We start from the raw sequence: 16509 nt of genomic DNA, 5'->3' as shown, positions 1-16509 counted from the left end.
AAATATTTGTAACAAAGTATGAGAATGCATCAATGTTTTTCAATAATGAATTTGAATTGAGCAACAACCACAATCAACAAACCAAGAAATAAAATTATTCACACTCTCTCAGGCAGAAGTATAATTATAATCTGCCAAAAGTTTTTTAATTTTTTAAATTTGCCAAATATTTTTTCCAACCATACTGATTCAGTGGACATATCATCAGAATGGAAAAAAACAGACCAGAAGATTAAAATCAATTTGATACAGCTTTTAAGTAGCTAAATTTATATTGGTTTAGTTAACTGTATACCCTTTATTGTCTTCCTTTTGATGAAATTTCTTACTGAAGCTGAGAAAATAATGTTGCACACAAAAGAAAAAGAGGCACACTTCTACTCATTATTGTTTTTATTATACTTCTCCATTCCAGCCTGTTCTTATGATCTTGTCCTTCCCCACATACTGTTTGTCTTGTTTATGATATGTATCTAAATTTCTCACTTTTCCTACTTCTATACAAATGTTCTGTGAATATGCATATCAGTGTGAAACACAATGGGGAGACTAAATCCAGGATTTAAAACCTCTACATTTCTGGATGTATTCTGCTTGGATTCCATATTTCTGCACAAAACTCGAGAGTTCAGGACTCTGCACTAATTCAGTTCCCACTGTAAATTTGTGCAAACACCACGATATTAAAATTCAGTAACTTTAAATTTTGAGTGCTTATGATCAAATTTATATTAGTATAGACACATCTATGATGACAGCTTTTGTGAAGAAGAAAAAAACATAACAGCCCCACCATTTTCTGGATCTATACAAATTTGAAATGTGTGCTTTCAATACTGTACCAAAGTGTCAGCTGCTGATTTCAGTAATGAGTCGTCCAAACTCGGGGCTGTAAAGGGATGGAAATTATGTTAATAAAACAATGTCCCTCACTTTTTTCAGTTACAAGTAGGACAAGCTCTCAAACGATTGCTTTTACTAAAACTTACTTTCATTATCAACCAATCACAGACAGTCAAACACATATATACTCTATTTTATCTTCACTGATTCTTAGTATGGTTCTCGTTCTTTCACATCTGTAGTGATGTGAGTCCTTAAACAACTCTCAATGGTTGTAAGCCTTTTTCGACCATGCTGACTGAACACAACGTAAGATAATGTTCAATTAACAGAAATACCATCGGATAACGAGATACCAAAAAAATTGAATAGTCAAATTATCTCCTGCAGGGATGCTGACAGGATTTCAGGATGTACTCTAAGTTTTGTGTGTGTGTGTGATCTCCAATGAGGAAGTGGTGGTGGTGGGAATAGCCATTGTTAAATATCTCCCTAACACTTAAATATCTGTCACTATTTCTTACTGTTCCACTCTGTTACAGCTCTACTGAAATCAAAATTCTCGAAGAGATGTCATCTCTAGTTGTATAGCGATTATTACTGTGAGGTCATTGGGCATGGTCATGTAGTTTTGGTGGGGTCTTGGTTGGGATGGCATAAAGACTATAGGCTTACTCCATAACTGACAGCTAATTATGATGTTGTCAAAAGAATTAAATTTCTTTTAGCAATTCAGTTGAACTCGGATACTTGATTCATAGTCAATGAACAGGTTCTAAAATTGATGTATTTATTTTGGAGCTCATAGTGTTCCTCCATCACATTCAAGTTTTGGATATACCAAAGGTGAAATTGGTACAGTTGCATCCTAAACTGCTATCGTGGCTACTTCAAATGTTATTTAATGTGAGACTCATAGCTTCAGTGATTTTTGGGTTAAAAAAGTTAATTTCTTCTCAAACAACTCAATTTGGTGCAGATTACGTTGTTTTTTAATGATACAGTGAGATCTTGATGTGTAAAAATTGCACAAGGAATGATCATCAGATCAGAAAATTACTACCACTGGGAAAATACTGATACGAATATAAGAAATAACAATATAATTATTTAAGTAGAATATGTGGTGACAATACAATCACTAGTTCTACAACTTTGTGCAAAATACATCTTGTACAACTATTCTGTTGTTTCTAACAGCATTGTAATATGGCAGTAATTTCTGTCCACTTTTTACTTTAGTCCCTTGCTAATTAATAGTTTTAGATTTTACAACACTAAGCACATTTTACCTTTTGACAATAACACATCATTACAATTATTTAGATTGCAAGAAAATAGAAGTTACAATTTTATTAAAAGCACTGGTACCAGTAAGACTAATGGTAAGACAAAAAGAATCATGATGAACAGATTAGTAGTGTAGTAAAGGGCATCAAGTATTTTTCCATCAATTTCATCATCAGTTAATGATAATGCTTAAAAATGTATTGTACTAGATAATATACATTTTTTAGTTATCCATTTTGCAATACAAATACCAAATGATGGCTTGGAACTAAGTGCCAAAAGGTCTGCAGAAAATACCACCATGATCAAAATATACATAGGAAGAACCAAACACAAACAGGACAAATTTTTATCCATCTTGCTTCGAGTTTACACAGGTCAGTCAGTCTCTTATGTTTAATGTCATTTAATTTTTGCACATAGAGAGCATGTACATCATTTGGTCATACATCTGCATGATACAAAAGTTTGTCTTTCTCTTCTTTTGTTGCTCAGTGGTTCTGCCAACTTGAAATCTACACAAACTTAATTATGTTGTATGGGGATTCTCTGATGTTCCCTACGAGCATAAATCTGTTAATTGTTTTTGAATTTAATATGATCCTTCTCTTTGGTGTACAAATATTATTCTGTGCTGTGAACTCCTTTCCTTGCCTGCTGTCTGAAACGCATATGCATAACTAGCTTGAACAAGTTACTGTTCTTTATGATTGTGCAATTTTCAACATCTCACATGTATGGCCCCATGGGTATTCTCTCTTGGATATCTCTGTCCCAAAAAGAAAAGTTTTGAACCAGAGGTCTCATTAGGATTTTAAAACTAAGTGTCCATGGCTCCCATTTTGGTTTAGAGTTTAATTTCTACATTCTTTAAAACATTGACATAGCTCTTGCTTGTCCATCAGAGTGAGTCTCAACATGTCATGATTCCGAGGTCACGTGCACTGCTTATTCCGTTACACTCAGAAAAGAACACAAGAATGAAAGCTAAAGTTGTTTATTTGATGTACTGTTATAAATGACCACATGTACATCTCTGGGTATTTCTGCCTCTGAATTCAAGCACTGTAAATATCAGTAAATTTTCCCACCCAGCTGCCAGTCAAAGCCTTTGATCTCGCTGCTTAGCTATTGCAGCCATGTTCTTTTGATGTACTCTTATAATGGTGACGACGGGGGTGGGGGGTGGGGCGTTCAACCACTAAATTCTGTCATTGTAAATATCATCACAGCTAACTGATCAACACATTTTCCCACTATACAGGTACACTCGGAAATGAACACAAGAATGAAAGCTGAAGTTGTTTATTTTGATGTACTGTTATAAATGACCACATGTACATCTCTGGGTATTTCTGCCTCTGAATTCAAGTACTGTAAATATCAGTATATTTTCCCACCCAGCTGCCAGTCAAAGCCTTTGATCTCGCCGCTTAGCTATTGCAGCATGTTCTTTTGATGTACTCTTATAATGGTGATGGTGGGGGGGGGGTCGGCCACTAAATTCTGTCATTGTAAATATCATCACAGCTAACTGATCAACACATTTTTCCACTATACAGGTGACTGAAGCAGGACTGGCAAGACTTGAATTTTACCGCCCACCTAAATAAAAAAAATTGGCGTCCAAATACACGTGATTATAAGCGTTTCCGAGACCTCTGTCAGTTTTCACTAACATGAACCCTGCCAAAGATTCACTTCCTTGAATCAGTGTTTTGCTGCCTCTTATGCCATATTTTTCTCTTCCATAATGCTGTATTAGGGTTTTAAGTCCAACATTCCCATAGTCTGCTTGTTTAGACATGGGTATATTTAATAAATGTAACCGGTATATTGTCCATCCAACACGTACATCGGACTCGCACTCAACATAAATTTTAGGCTCAAAATCACACTCTGGTATTTCCAGTGAAATTTTTCCAATGTCCAACAGCCCGATATACATGAAATTCATTGTCATCATAGCTATCACCAGCCAGTATTTGCCGACGAAAACTTCCGTCTGAAGACATACCATGTTGTGATTCAACCATTTTGGTTTCCTGTGTGGCCCTTATTGGAAACACGCATTTGTAAAACTTCCACGATGAAAATAAGGCTAAAACTCCATAAAATGCTTGTTCCTGGGCCAAAGAACGAATCAGATTTAGTTTAACAGCCATTCATGTCGAACCGAAGTATCCAAATATCTGGATGTTGCATCAAGCGATGTGAGACAGCTGCAACAGCGCCAATTACGTCGCGAAATGCACTTTTAAAGTTAAATTTTAAAGTTTAATAAAAATTGCATACTGCGCAAAGCACTTTTTTTATATCCGCTGCGTTGACGTAATTTCCCGAACGTGTATCACTGCTTTAAAAGTACGCATTATCTGACCCAATGTTTTATTCACGTTAGACCGCTAGGAGAGGGTAGATGCAATTTAAATTATATATTCATTTTTTATTATTATCTTCTTTCTGACAACCCCACTAGCGATTTCTCATTTTGTTAGCACAACCCACAACAGAAGTTGTTTTCCTAACCAACCTTCCACTGTCAGAATCAAAATAGTCCGAAACACATCCTCCTACAGAAGTTTTTTTGAAGTGCTGTCCCCGGGGGGGGGGGATATATGTTTTACTGGAACAGCCCTTATTTAATATTTATTTGTATGTATACAAAATCTGCAACATAAGCATAAATAGTTGTGTAGGTGTACTCACCAGTTGAATCTGTTTTTATCCATAATAGTAATTCCATAAAAAAGCACATTTACATGGCTGAAAATTCACATGGAAGATCAAAGGTATTGACCTCATAATGCTTTTGTGTAAACTCTCTGAGCTGAGTGATGAGAATTCAACAGGTGTATGTGTGTACTGTACACATAAAGTGCCTGAACCCAGTCAGGGAGTAAACCTTTCGACTGTAGTTTAGAGCAAGTTCCTTAAAAAAATGTTGAGTCATTCTCTAAAGAACAGAAGAAAAAATAAGTTAACCCAGTATTCATTGAAAAATTTTGTTTATAAGCAAACATCATAGAATAGAATATTTGATTATACTAGCCAATCCCACAACCCCTATAACTTAAATGGTTTGTTCCAATCAGTGTTAACACTGGCAGGACAGTTTACTGTGTATGTGTGAATGACTTGAAGCTAGAGAATAAAAGAGTTAAGATGGAGGTGGAATTGACATGCGTGACAATGACCAGGGCTGTTGACACTTCAGTCCATAAGATTTTTTTACAGCAGATATGTATGATGGTTGATTGAGCTGATATCAGTACAGTAATCTAATATATAAATTTGGGTAAGAAGTCTTGACCACCACATTGTTTGCTTTACTTGTTAACACTAAATTTTGAATCTAATTGCATTTTTTCAGCTTTGGATTTAGTTCTGCCCAGGACTTCACACTTGAACAGTTAAAACTTTACATTCTGTTTCCCGTTATCCACTGTAAATACCCGATGATTAACACTTTGACCTATTTGTTTGAACTAAGAGAGCAAGAATAATTGTCATTAAAGGAACAACTAGGTCATTTTTTATTGGAGATGCAGAATAATAATCACTGGTCAGCTGACTGCAGGACAATTAATTACAACACAATGCAAGTGTTGGCAGCTGTGTCATTTTTTTTAATTTTATTTTTATTTTTTATAAATCATTGTCCCATTGTTTGAACAACCTTTATTAGTGAGATTAACTCTGATGATTAGCAATTAACATAATTATTTGAGTTACAAAATTGGATGAGAATGCACAGAAGAAAAATGGAGAAGACTTGCTAAATTTATTATTCATATTTTTAATCAGCTGACTTTCTTTTAAAACTAAGCTAATCTTTTTTTTGAACTTATTCAGGAAGTTGGTGAAATTATTGTAAAATCATGTGAGCCATGTTATGAATTCATGTATGATCTCTTCCCCAAAATGATCATGTACTTTTTCACATTAGATTTTGTGCTTTGAGTTGTTTTTGTTTTTCATGAACGAACAAATATACAAATTTTCAGGAGCCATACTATGATCGTGTTATATTCAAACTCGTATGTGATTTCTTCCCCAAAATGATAATAAACATTTTACACATTATTTCTCGTAATTTGAAACATGTACAAAAAAATATATAAAATTTCGGGAGCCACACCACAATCATGTTATATCTGAATTCATGTTATAATGGAGCATGCTATAGCGGGGTCACACTGTATTTATGAATTGTGTTGACAGTCTTCACGGAAGAGTTTATTCAGGGTTCCTTCTTGCACTTCCTGCTGACTATTTGATGAGTTTACAGTTGGTTTTGTTCATATGTCCATAAATGGAAAAACTTTACGTGGAAGACATGGTTACCATTTCTACAAAGTGAGGATATGCCAAGTTGACTCCTCATCTGTAATTTTTTCTCTCACACAAAACCTCTTGGCTTGATCCAGAAACAACAAAACTAATACTTTTGAAGGAAAATTATAATTATTTATTAAGATATAGTCTATTTTATTTGTTTTCATTCAAGCCTTTCTAAATCCCATAGGCAGGTTATAGATTAGCACAGTGTCTCATCCTTTGAAATTTGATAAAGGTTCATATAAAATTTCTTTTCATTTTTTGTATAATTTTTTCTGCCTCAATCAAACCTATGCTATTTATGTCACAGCTGGTAATGTTAGCGTCTTTAATTGGGTGGACCTGTGCTTTTAAATTCCAGCGAGTCAGCAAGTGGCTACTGATGCTTTTTTCCCACCATTTCTTTCCAATGTTCAATCCCTATGAGGTGACAAATGGGGAAAGGGTAGCTTGCTATCTAATCCACTTTTATCACTTGCATATTGTTTATATTTTAATTTAAAATCCTTATGTACATTACAGGTGTTGTTTATTACTGGTAGATTATGAAAATATTTCATACACAAGAACAATATTTGAAGTGGGAGACTTGTATCATTTCTGGAAGAAGAACTTGAAAACAAAAATGCTTGCCAAACAATTTCATCGTTTTTAAATATGAATGCCACATAAATCAATGTTGTCGTGTTGAATGTGTAGAATATTTGATGGTCATGATTGGCACGAAACTTTGACAATGAATAAGCACTTTTTGCAATGTGTAACCCTTTTTAACATCTGTACACTTTTGTTTATTATCACTGTTCAATCTTCCAAGCAGTGACTGATGAGTTCTTTGTTAGTATACGAAATTGATCTAATTTTTATAAAATTAACCAAGCTATTTTGTCTTTTTCAGCTCCAGACAAGTTTGACAGTAACCTGTTGGTCCTTCTGACACTTGTAATAATCCCATTAATACTAGTAATCATGTCGATTTTTTATTGGACTAAAATCAAGTCATGTAAGATATCTTTCCTTTCATATACACAAATTTTATAATTTAAGGATTTTATTTACCTCAATGCCAGTTTTATTTGCTTTCATTTAAAGTTGAAAATAACTTGATTGAAGTTTTTGGTGAATTCAAAGTTCAGGTATTTTCAATCCATACCTAGACAGCTCAATACAGCATTGGCAGTTCACTGCATTTACAGGCAGAAACTATTGTCAACAAACATGCCGATATTGGGTTCAAATTCTATATATAATAAAGAATTTATATTTTCCATCAATGGATAGTTCACATTGAACTCACTAAAATGTAATATCATGTGCTATTAATGTTTTATTTGATCAAACATGCTTTCTTGTGAAAGAGAGAGAGAAATAATAATCTTATATTTGCTGTAAGTTTCCAGTATGGGCAGCAGGTATTAATTTTACCAAATGTGTGTAAGGCAAAGCTTTGGCTGTTGTGTACGTTGTGTAAACCTTTAGTGTGCCAGTTGTTCACAAATGTCCACATTTGAGTGTTCAAATAGTTATGGTTCATGAATGATACATGTGTGAAAGTTATCAGTATAGTATCATTATCTGAAACTTTTGATGAGGATTTCACCGCTAATTGATCGAAGTGTTTCGTAATAAAACTTAACAAATTGTGGACTGTCATGGATTATGGATGAGAATGAAGACAGATGATATTTAATTTTGTCCAAGGAAAACTGTTTGGATAATAATATTTAAAACTTTTATATATGAAGATCTGTAGCATCTACAGTCTGTAAAAAAGATGGCATTATTATTGTCAGTGTAGAAGAATATGGATTCCTGAGGCACTTTGAGCTTACCACTAACCTTTTGAAACTTTTCTTTCTTTCACATTTAAATTTTTCACTGCCTATCTGTCTGTTTACATGTGTGCATTTACATTTTGTTTCATATTATTCCAGGGATAACAGTGTGTCACAATAGAAAAAATAAATCCACGCTGAGCGGTCATGTGAATACACAAGGTACAGTTTTATTTATTGTTTTTCTAAAACAAACGTGTACCATAATCTCTTTAATTCACAAATATGAGGGGAAATTAGTTTGATATGTGATAAATGAATTTGATGCACAACATATAAAAATATATTGAATTTCATCAGTGTTTTGAGTTTCCTAAAGCACAAGCAAAATAGAATATATCATGTACAGTAGAATACACCCCCCCAACTGCTTTATTATATATTTTTTTTAATTGTATTAACCTTTGATAAATACTGAAAGCTTTCTCCAGTCTTCATAAAAAATATTGTGCATTTTATTTTAATGAACATTGATTTAGTGAAGCAATCATTCATCAACTTTTAAAGCCAGAAAATTTAAAGACCTTGAATCAAAATCTGCATAAAAAATAATATTAAAATCATGAAAATTATACTTTGTTTTTCTAATTCCCTGTCAAATGATAATTCATTTTCGTGGTTATCTGTTAAGTATCCAAGATAAATATTTAGAGAACTTTAATTCTCTGATCACCTGGCTTTCCCAGTTGTGAAACCACTTCCATCTCTGGAGCTTTATGAATAAGAATAGACGTTGGGGGTCAATAGTAGCATGCTGAAATATGAGTATTCATTTTGTGTATTGAGTAGGATGTAAATAGTTCTTGAAATCTCAATAGTTTCTGAGTACCCATGGAATAGATACATTCCCTAGGGAGTATATTTGTCAGTACAGACTTATGGAATAAAAGGATAAGTTACGGAAGTATGATTGTTTACAGTAAACTCTGGATAATATCATGTCTGTATTTGATTTGGAACAGAGCTTCATGTTCTATTCAGTAGAGTTAGTTAGGGAACAGACTAACTTTACTATGGTACTTTAGATGCTTTAAACTGCACATATTTTGTGCTAAAACTGTCTGCATGATCAGGCTTTTGCTTATTAGTTTTATTAATTTTTTATTTGTCAAATGGCATCCTACAAGCGACAGGTAAGAAAGAAAGGGATAATAAACCTCTTAAAAAATTGTTGTAGAACAGACGAATGAAATGGAACATTTAGATTCTTGGGGAAGAAAGCAGGAAGGAACAGTTACATTTAGTGTATATCATGTTGATTTGAGTACGTCACTTGGCGGGAAAGATGCAGATATTTTATTTTGTTATGGATTACATCAAGTTGAGACATGAAGCCACCATTGAGCTCCATAGCGTTTGGAACTGCAGTTTGTGAAACTGTACTGGAAGTAATTAAGGTTCAAGTAAAATTTACCAACTTTTGAAATGAACGCGATGTTTGCCTTGGCTGTCAGTCCTGAATAAAATATTAGGACTTTTCAGTGCATGTTTTCCAGCTTGACAGTATTGGCACATGATATTTTGTTCCACCTTTTTGAAAATAGGTCCAATTTATGGAAAAAATTTGACTGACTTACTCAGAATGTTTTTTTTAAGGGTTGGCAGGCCTAGGGTAGTGAAATATTTCAGGTGAATAAGTAGGTCAGAAGCTAGTTTCCCAGGGTAGTGAAACTTTATAGCAGAATAAGTAGGTCACGCTATGAAATTTAAGTATTAAATCTTACCCATCAGATGTTGTGTGTATTAGGTAAACTCATTGGTCTGACTAAGGGAGTATCTGACCCATGAATTTAATGGGGAATTAGAGGTTTAGACATAGTGTCTTGAAACAGTTGAAAAAATGATTTTTGTGAGGATTTGATGGCTCTCTCCCTCTCTCTCTCTGAAAATAAAACATCAAGCAACTGGAAGGAAACCCCAGAGAATATCAGAAACATGATTGTGAAATTATTCTTCTTCTTCATCTTAGCATTACATACTCAAATGTTAGCAAATGACTTTCAGAATGCGTTACAGTAGATATGTGTCGATATAATGTTATACTTTTTGACCTTGAACACAAATTTCATCTGTCAGTCTCTCTTACATGGTTATTATGGCAGCAGTAAGCACTCATGAGTGAAGGTTATCCTGAGATCCGTATGGTACAAAATCAATATAAATAATCTGTTTTACACATTTTAATTACATCGTTTAATCATGAAACACTTTTGGTATGTTTAAGAAAGCCATTTTTGTTTCAAGGATATAAGAATACCCCTTTTGGATACCATAATTCCTAGACCTTTTCACAGGGGAATGCCCAAAGGTGCTGAAAAGTTTGGCAGATAAAGTACAATCATATCCCCATCAATGACTCAAGTTTGAAGTCTCTTGCTTGAAGAGTGCATGTGTGATTAGGAATATTTCACACCTACTTAAGTGTCTACGAAGGTACAGACAGAGTATGTAATATTATTTTCTGGCTTATTTTGTTTAACTCGATATGCATGTCATCTCCCATTTTTGTTTTTCAGCCCAGGTAAAGTCGAATATATATATATATATATATATATATATATATATATATATATATATATATATATGTATATAGAGAGAGAGAGAGAGAGAAATATTCAACATTACTATTTATGTCATTTGGCTTGGATGTCAAAAATGTTTAATCCATGTAACTATCTTAAACCCTTGATATAAACACTTCTTTTCCCTTACTGGGATAGCTAGATTGTTAAAGGAAACAATGTTACAATTTAGCACATGTTACATTTTCGTCATTTAGAATTTATTTTACTTTGCAGACACATTTATTCCATGGTATAGTTGGCCCTAAATGAAAGTGGTGTCAATATGACATCCATTATGGCTACCATGACAGCCATCTTGAAAATCTTATTATTGCTGTTCTTTCTGAATTGGTGGTCATATCACAATGGGGCTTTCACTAAAAGATTTCTGATGATGTCTAGGTTGTCTGATTTCCAGTTGATCTTAAACAAAAATGGTACTGATCTGATGTCCAGTATGGCCACCACAGCAGACGTCTTGAAAATCTTGTTATTGCAGGATGGTTATATATCTTGAAAATATTGTTATCTCTACTCCTGTCAGCATGGAGTTTTCACCAATATATTTCTTATGTACTAAGCTGAACCTCAATGAAAATGGTGCCAGTTATACATCCAATATATCTGCCATGATAACCATCAAAAAATCCTGTTATCCACCAGAATGGATGACCATTATGACAAGAGGTTGTCATCAAAAGACTTCTAATAATGTCTGCTTTGACCTAAATGAAAATGGTGACAAGCTGACATCCAATATATGTACCACAGCAGCTCAGTTGAAAATTTTGTTATAGCAGAAGAACACTGGAGATAGTCTCAACACTTGATAGCTAAAAGAAAGATATGGTCTTTGTTTAAATCAGTTGGATTCCTGGAAATTCTTTTCACACAATAGATCATCAGTCTGTTCAAGGAAATCTTGTTTGGTAAGAGAATTCCAGTCTACCAGAAAATATCTTAAGCTTTGCATTACTTTAGGTCGTTTTATTCAGGCACTGTTAGAGGGATATGTAGTTTTTGGTATATGAATGCAGAATTGGAGAAATCTAAATCATTTGAAAGGAAGGTCATCATGGTTAACATTTCACACTTCACTGACTTCTTATACCTGGGGCATGGTCTACAGCCCCTTGTGTTGAGTATTACCTCATCCAACATTTATGCATCAGTGACCGTGAATGAGATACTAATTGAAGACAATTTCTTAGGCTTGGGCAAGATTACTTGCTTCTTGGTGTGGATTCTCCATGAAATTATGACATCATCATTCCACAATTAAGTCTCTGTGTCCAATATTTCCTACTTCATTGTCCTCGCTCAAAGTGTTTTGGGGGGATTAGTGTCTTGTGCACTGCTCACTTAATAGACATATGTATATAATTTATAATAACATTCCATTTATTTATTATGATAAGAGAGTAATCTTGTAAATCCCTGTTGAATGAGTGCTTTATCTGTACTGCCCAATTCACTGATGCATAATAATTCTTAAAATTTCTGTAGAAACTTTCTTTTGTCTATTAGGCAAGTTAGGTTTTTTGTAGGAATGCTGTTATGTTTACACTTACTTAGAAATCTGTTTTGTAAAGGAGAAGTTCAGTTTGTTCTGAGAATGAAACTAGAATTTTATTGTAAATTGGATCAGTTTGTTCTTTGTTAAATATTATCAGTTGTCCATTCTGTATATGCAGCTGTGCTGTCCTCTGTTGGCTCTTGTTATCATACAGGGGCAGGTCTCTTCCTTACTTATGTCATGCTGGTTTTTGTTAGAGTAAAATAATGGAGCAGGCAACCAGCTTCTTTATGTTATTTTGTGATTTTATGTCTGAATGATCTGGTAGATCTGTAAAAATACAAATGACATTTTATCTTACATTTCTCCAGAGGAAGCTCTTAACTTTTTAGAAGTGGTGGAGGAACCAGAGTCTACACCTACTGTAGAAGTGATGGAAGAACCAGAGTCTACGCCTACTGTAGAAGTGGTGGAGGAACCAGAGTCTACACCTACTGTAGAAGTGATGGAGGAACCAGAGTCTACACCTACTGTAGAAGTGATGGAGGAACCAGAGTCTACACCTACTGTAGAAGTGCTGGAGGAGCCAGAGTCTACACCTACTGTAGAAGTGATGGAGGAACCAGAGACTACACCTACTGTAGAAGTGAAGGAGCAACCAGAGTCTACACCTACTGTAGAAGTGAAGGAGCAACCAGAGTCTACACCTACTGTAGGAGTGAAGGGGAAACCAGAGTTTACACCTACTGTAGAAGTGAAGGAGAAATCAGATTCCACGCCTACTCACTCATTCAGTAAATTAATACTTTTTCCATTATTAAAGATTCTTGAATTATTGCATGTGTTTTATCAGCAATAAAGTTTTGGTATAGTCCTTTTATGACCATTACTGTATAGAAGACATGCTTTTACATTTCATTTAATGTTAGATACATACAGTGAATCACTTTGCATTTGTGTGTATCAGATTGTGAATGTTAATGATCAAATGTTTTCTTATGTTTGTTTAGATTTCTGTTGCTTATGTACCCAATATCTTGCACCCTATTTCCCCAATACCCAGGAAATTAATATTTTAATGCATTTCAAAGAGAGGAACTGAGCCACACCAAAAACAGATCTCACTGACCCAATTCTCATGCTTGATTGACTTTTGTCTTTTCACCAATTGATTTGTTATACTTGTTTTACTTCTGCCCATGACAATGGCATGGCAGATACATATTAAAGAGTATATCAGCCTTACCAAAACTTGGTCACTGTAACCTAACTGCTGTGGTCGCAGTATTGGTATTTTCAGCTGGTTGTCATGTCTTCACTATCATTGGCCCAATTTTATTTGAACCAGTCAAACTTGGTCATGATCATAAACTGATGAAACTATTGTTGTATCTAAATGAGTTGGTTGTTGTGACAATATTTACATTATGTAGATAATGGCTTTTTCATTATGTCTGGCTCACAACTAATAGGTAATGGATTTGAATTACAATCAAAACTTGGTTATCTCTATCACATTTGGGGTGTTAAAAGATTGTTGACATAAACGGGTCCTGAGATATCAGGGTTTAGTTGACAAATCAACTGCAGAACAATGATTATGCATCTAAAGTACCAAAAATGAGGAGTTTTGTTTTTAAAAACAAATGGCATTTCTAATGCTAAATAAAAATAAGTCAGTCATGCCAGATTGCAAAAAGAAAAAAGATTGGAGGTCTTTTGAATGAGATTAAGTAACAAGTCACACATTTTTACAAGACTTAAGTTACTGTAACAATGTCAGTGGTTCTAAGTTGTTTTTATTTTGTTGTGAATAGCTTCATCCTTTTGCCTCAGCAAGGGAATAGTTTTCTCGTGCTAACCAAACTCTAGGCCAGTTTAAGTACATGTACATGTAGGACTTTACTTTTTTAAAATGTATTTTCTTTTGTTAGTGTTGACTTTAACTAGTAGCAAAATGTAACTGAAAATCAATCACTTTTGTTGATCATCAGAGGTTCCTTTACACTGGTATGCCGGTTTTTACTGATACATTGTGTCTGTTCCAGAAAAAAGATGATGCTGTCAGTATTTATGTACCAAAAACCTGTAAAATGTGTTTAAAGTCTTTCAAGTTAACTGTTTCAACATCAAATTCTGTAAGAAGCCAACTTGTTCCATTCATTCAGTTTTAGTCATATATCCCTGCCAACTTTGACCTGTGACCATTAGCAACAACACAGCACCAGAAGGAGAGGCACAAAGCTGCCAACCTTCCGGGCTTGCAGTTAGTGAAAATAGGGATAAAAATTAGTGAATTTGGACATGAATTAGTGAAACATACCATAACACTAACTCCATCCACTCTGACCGTCATTACTACACTATATCAAGATCGCAATATAAAACTAAAACACTACATATATGCAAAAATATATGTGCATTTCTATTTATTATGGTTTTACTAAACTTCACTTGTTCTTGTGATTATTTATCAAGACATGATACTGTGGCAGACTTGAACTTCCTCAACTGCAAGATCGTAAATTTGTTTTCAAAACAGTTCAGACTTCTTGCCTGCTGGTTGATCTTGGTGACTAAAATTGCTGACATATTTTCTGCACCTAAGGAGGTCCTAAAATCCCTTACTTTTCCTCACTTGAGAAAATACTCCTTCACTGTCTTTGTTGCTGTAAGGAATGTACAGGAGCTGCAGCACTTTTGGTTCTTCCACTGAAAAATTTGGAAGTGATCTTCGAGTCCGGGAACATTTATCGGAACAAATGTTTAGCATGGTCTCCAGCTGATAAAGATAGAGTGTGTTCAACAAGAAAACTCACAAATAATGCTTCAGCGCTGGTAGCTTGCAGGTCTTCCTTTGATATCTTAAAATATTCCAGAGCTGAAATCTGCGAATTCTTTATTTTTCCAACTTCTACGTGTTTTTTGCAACCGATGTGCTTCCGCACACCGTCTCTGCCTCCATGCCCAATAATAAAATTTGTGGCACACTGTGTAAAAAGCATGATGTATTTCAGTGTTTAAAGGCAGAATGCATGGCCAATTCGAAATCAAACTTACCTTTTCTTATTTTTTTGAGCAATACATTTCTTTTCCTTGGTGGTGAAGCCATTTGCAAGATCTTACGTGCAATGCCGAATGGTACTTCAAATCAGTGTTGGTGACGCTTACGTGGAACAAAATTCTGGTTAGGTCCCAGTTTCTTTCAAAAGCATTTGTAAAACTACTCTTATACATATAGATTAAAATAGGCTAAAATGCTTGCTACGGGGCCAACTTTACCAATCGGCTGTAGTTCTACTAAAATTGCAACCAGCAGTACCGGACCGTTTTGGCAACTGCCACTATCACGACTAGTGCTTAATGGGGAATCATTTATTTTATTAAAGACTTAAAATAATTGAGAATTGGAGAATTCATGAATATTTTGCTTGCGGCATGAATCTATGAATCTGTGAATCGTTGAAAAAAGTTTTGAAATTCACGCCAAAATCATGAGGGTTGGCAGCTCTAGAGGCAGTGTATCACTTTGACGGATTGCAAGGCTTTGATATTCAATTTAAGTTAAAGCAATATAAATGAAAGCACTTCTTTTACTGTTTCATAAACGTTAATTCTAGCAGTCACTTTTGGCTTCATTCCAGTTCGTTGAAGAATTTGTAATCATGGCAAAGCAAATGACCAAATTCATTAAAAAGAAATACTGGGCTTTATGGGTTTTTTTTTATACCACTGGTACGTTTATTACTTTTTTTCAAAACAAATTAATAACCAAGTATTTGTTTGCTGGGGGCTGTGCTTGGTTTGGAATTTTGTCAGTTTCTGTTTATAGATGACTGTAAGTTATATGATCTAGCCATGCTGAAGTTGAAGGCTTTCCCTCACACCAAGCATGGAAACATTTGAACTGTTTACTTGATAAGTGAACTCTGAACCAAAGTTGTTAATTGTATATGGACTCAGCTGGTGACTGACATTGATGATGTTGGAATGCAATTACACTGTAGTTTGTTCCACACAGCATTTTTGAATTTTATACTATCTGTAACTGAAATTTTCATGTCAGTGTCATTTAATGTAGCTAAAAGTAGCTAATTCATTTTAAATATATCATGTGCAA

At 34.4% G+C, this 16509-nt stretch overlaps 1 protein-coding gene across 3 annotated transcripts in view; it reads left to right on the top strand.

The window, feature by feature from the left end:
- The window catches only part of LOC149793662 (uncharacterized), a 76865-nt gene that overhangs the window by 28754 nt on the left and 31602 nt on the right, over window positions 1-16509 (top strand). For 2 of the 3 annotated variants that reach the window (XM_089967648.1, XM_089967646.1), the window contains 3 exons: window positions 7373-7477; window positions 8409-8471; window positions 12761-13183. In XM_089967648.1, coding sequence (XP_089823774.1) covers window positions 7373-7477; window positions 8409-8471; window positions 12761-13183 — 591 coding nt within the window. The remainder of the gene's footprint in view (window positions 1-7372; window positions 7478-8408; window positions 8472-12760; window positions 13184-16509) is intronic. The other variant, XM_089967647.1, reaches the window with a different exon arrangement.

Source organism: Sinohyriopsis cumingii, chromosome 8 (genome assembly GCF_028554795.1).
Source record: "Sinohyriopsis cumingii isolate HCF-2022 chromosome 8, ASM2855479v2, whole genome shotgun sequence".
In the NCBI taxonomy this organism is placed as follows: Eukaryota; Metazoa; Mollusca; class Bivalvia; order Unionida; family Unionidae; genus Sinohyriopsis; species Sinohyriopsis cumingii.
Note: the sequence above shows the minus strand (reverse complement) of the source record. Positions and strands in the feature narration are given on the sequence as shown.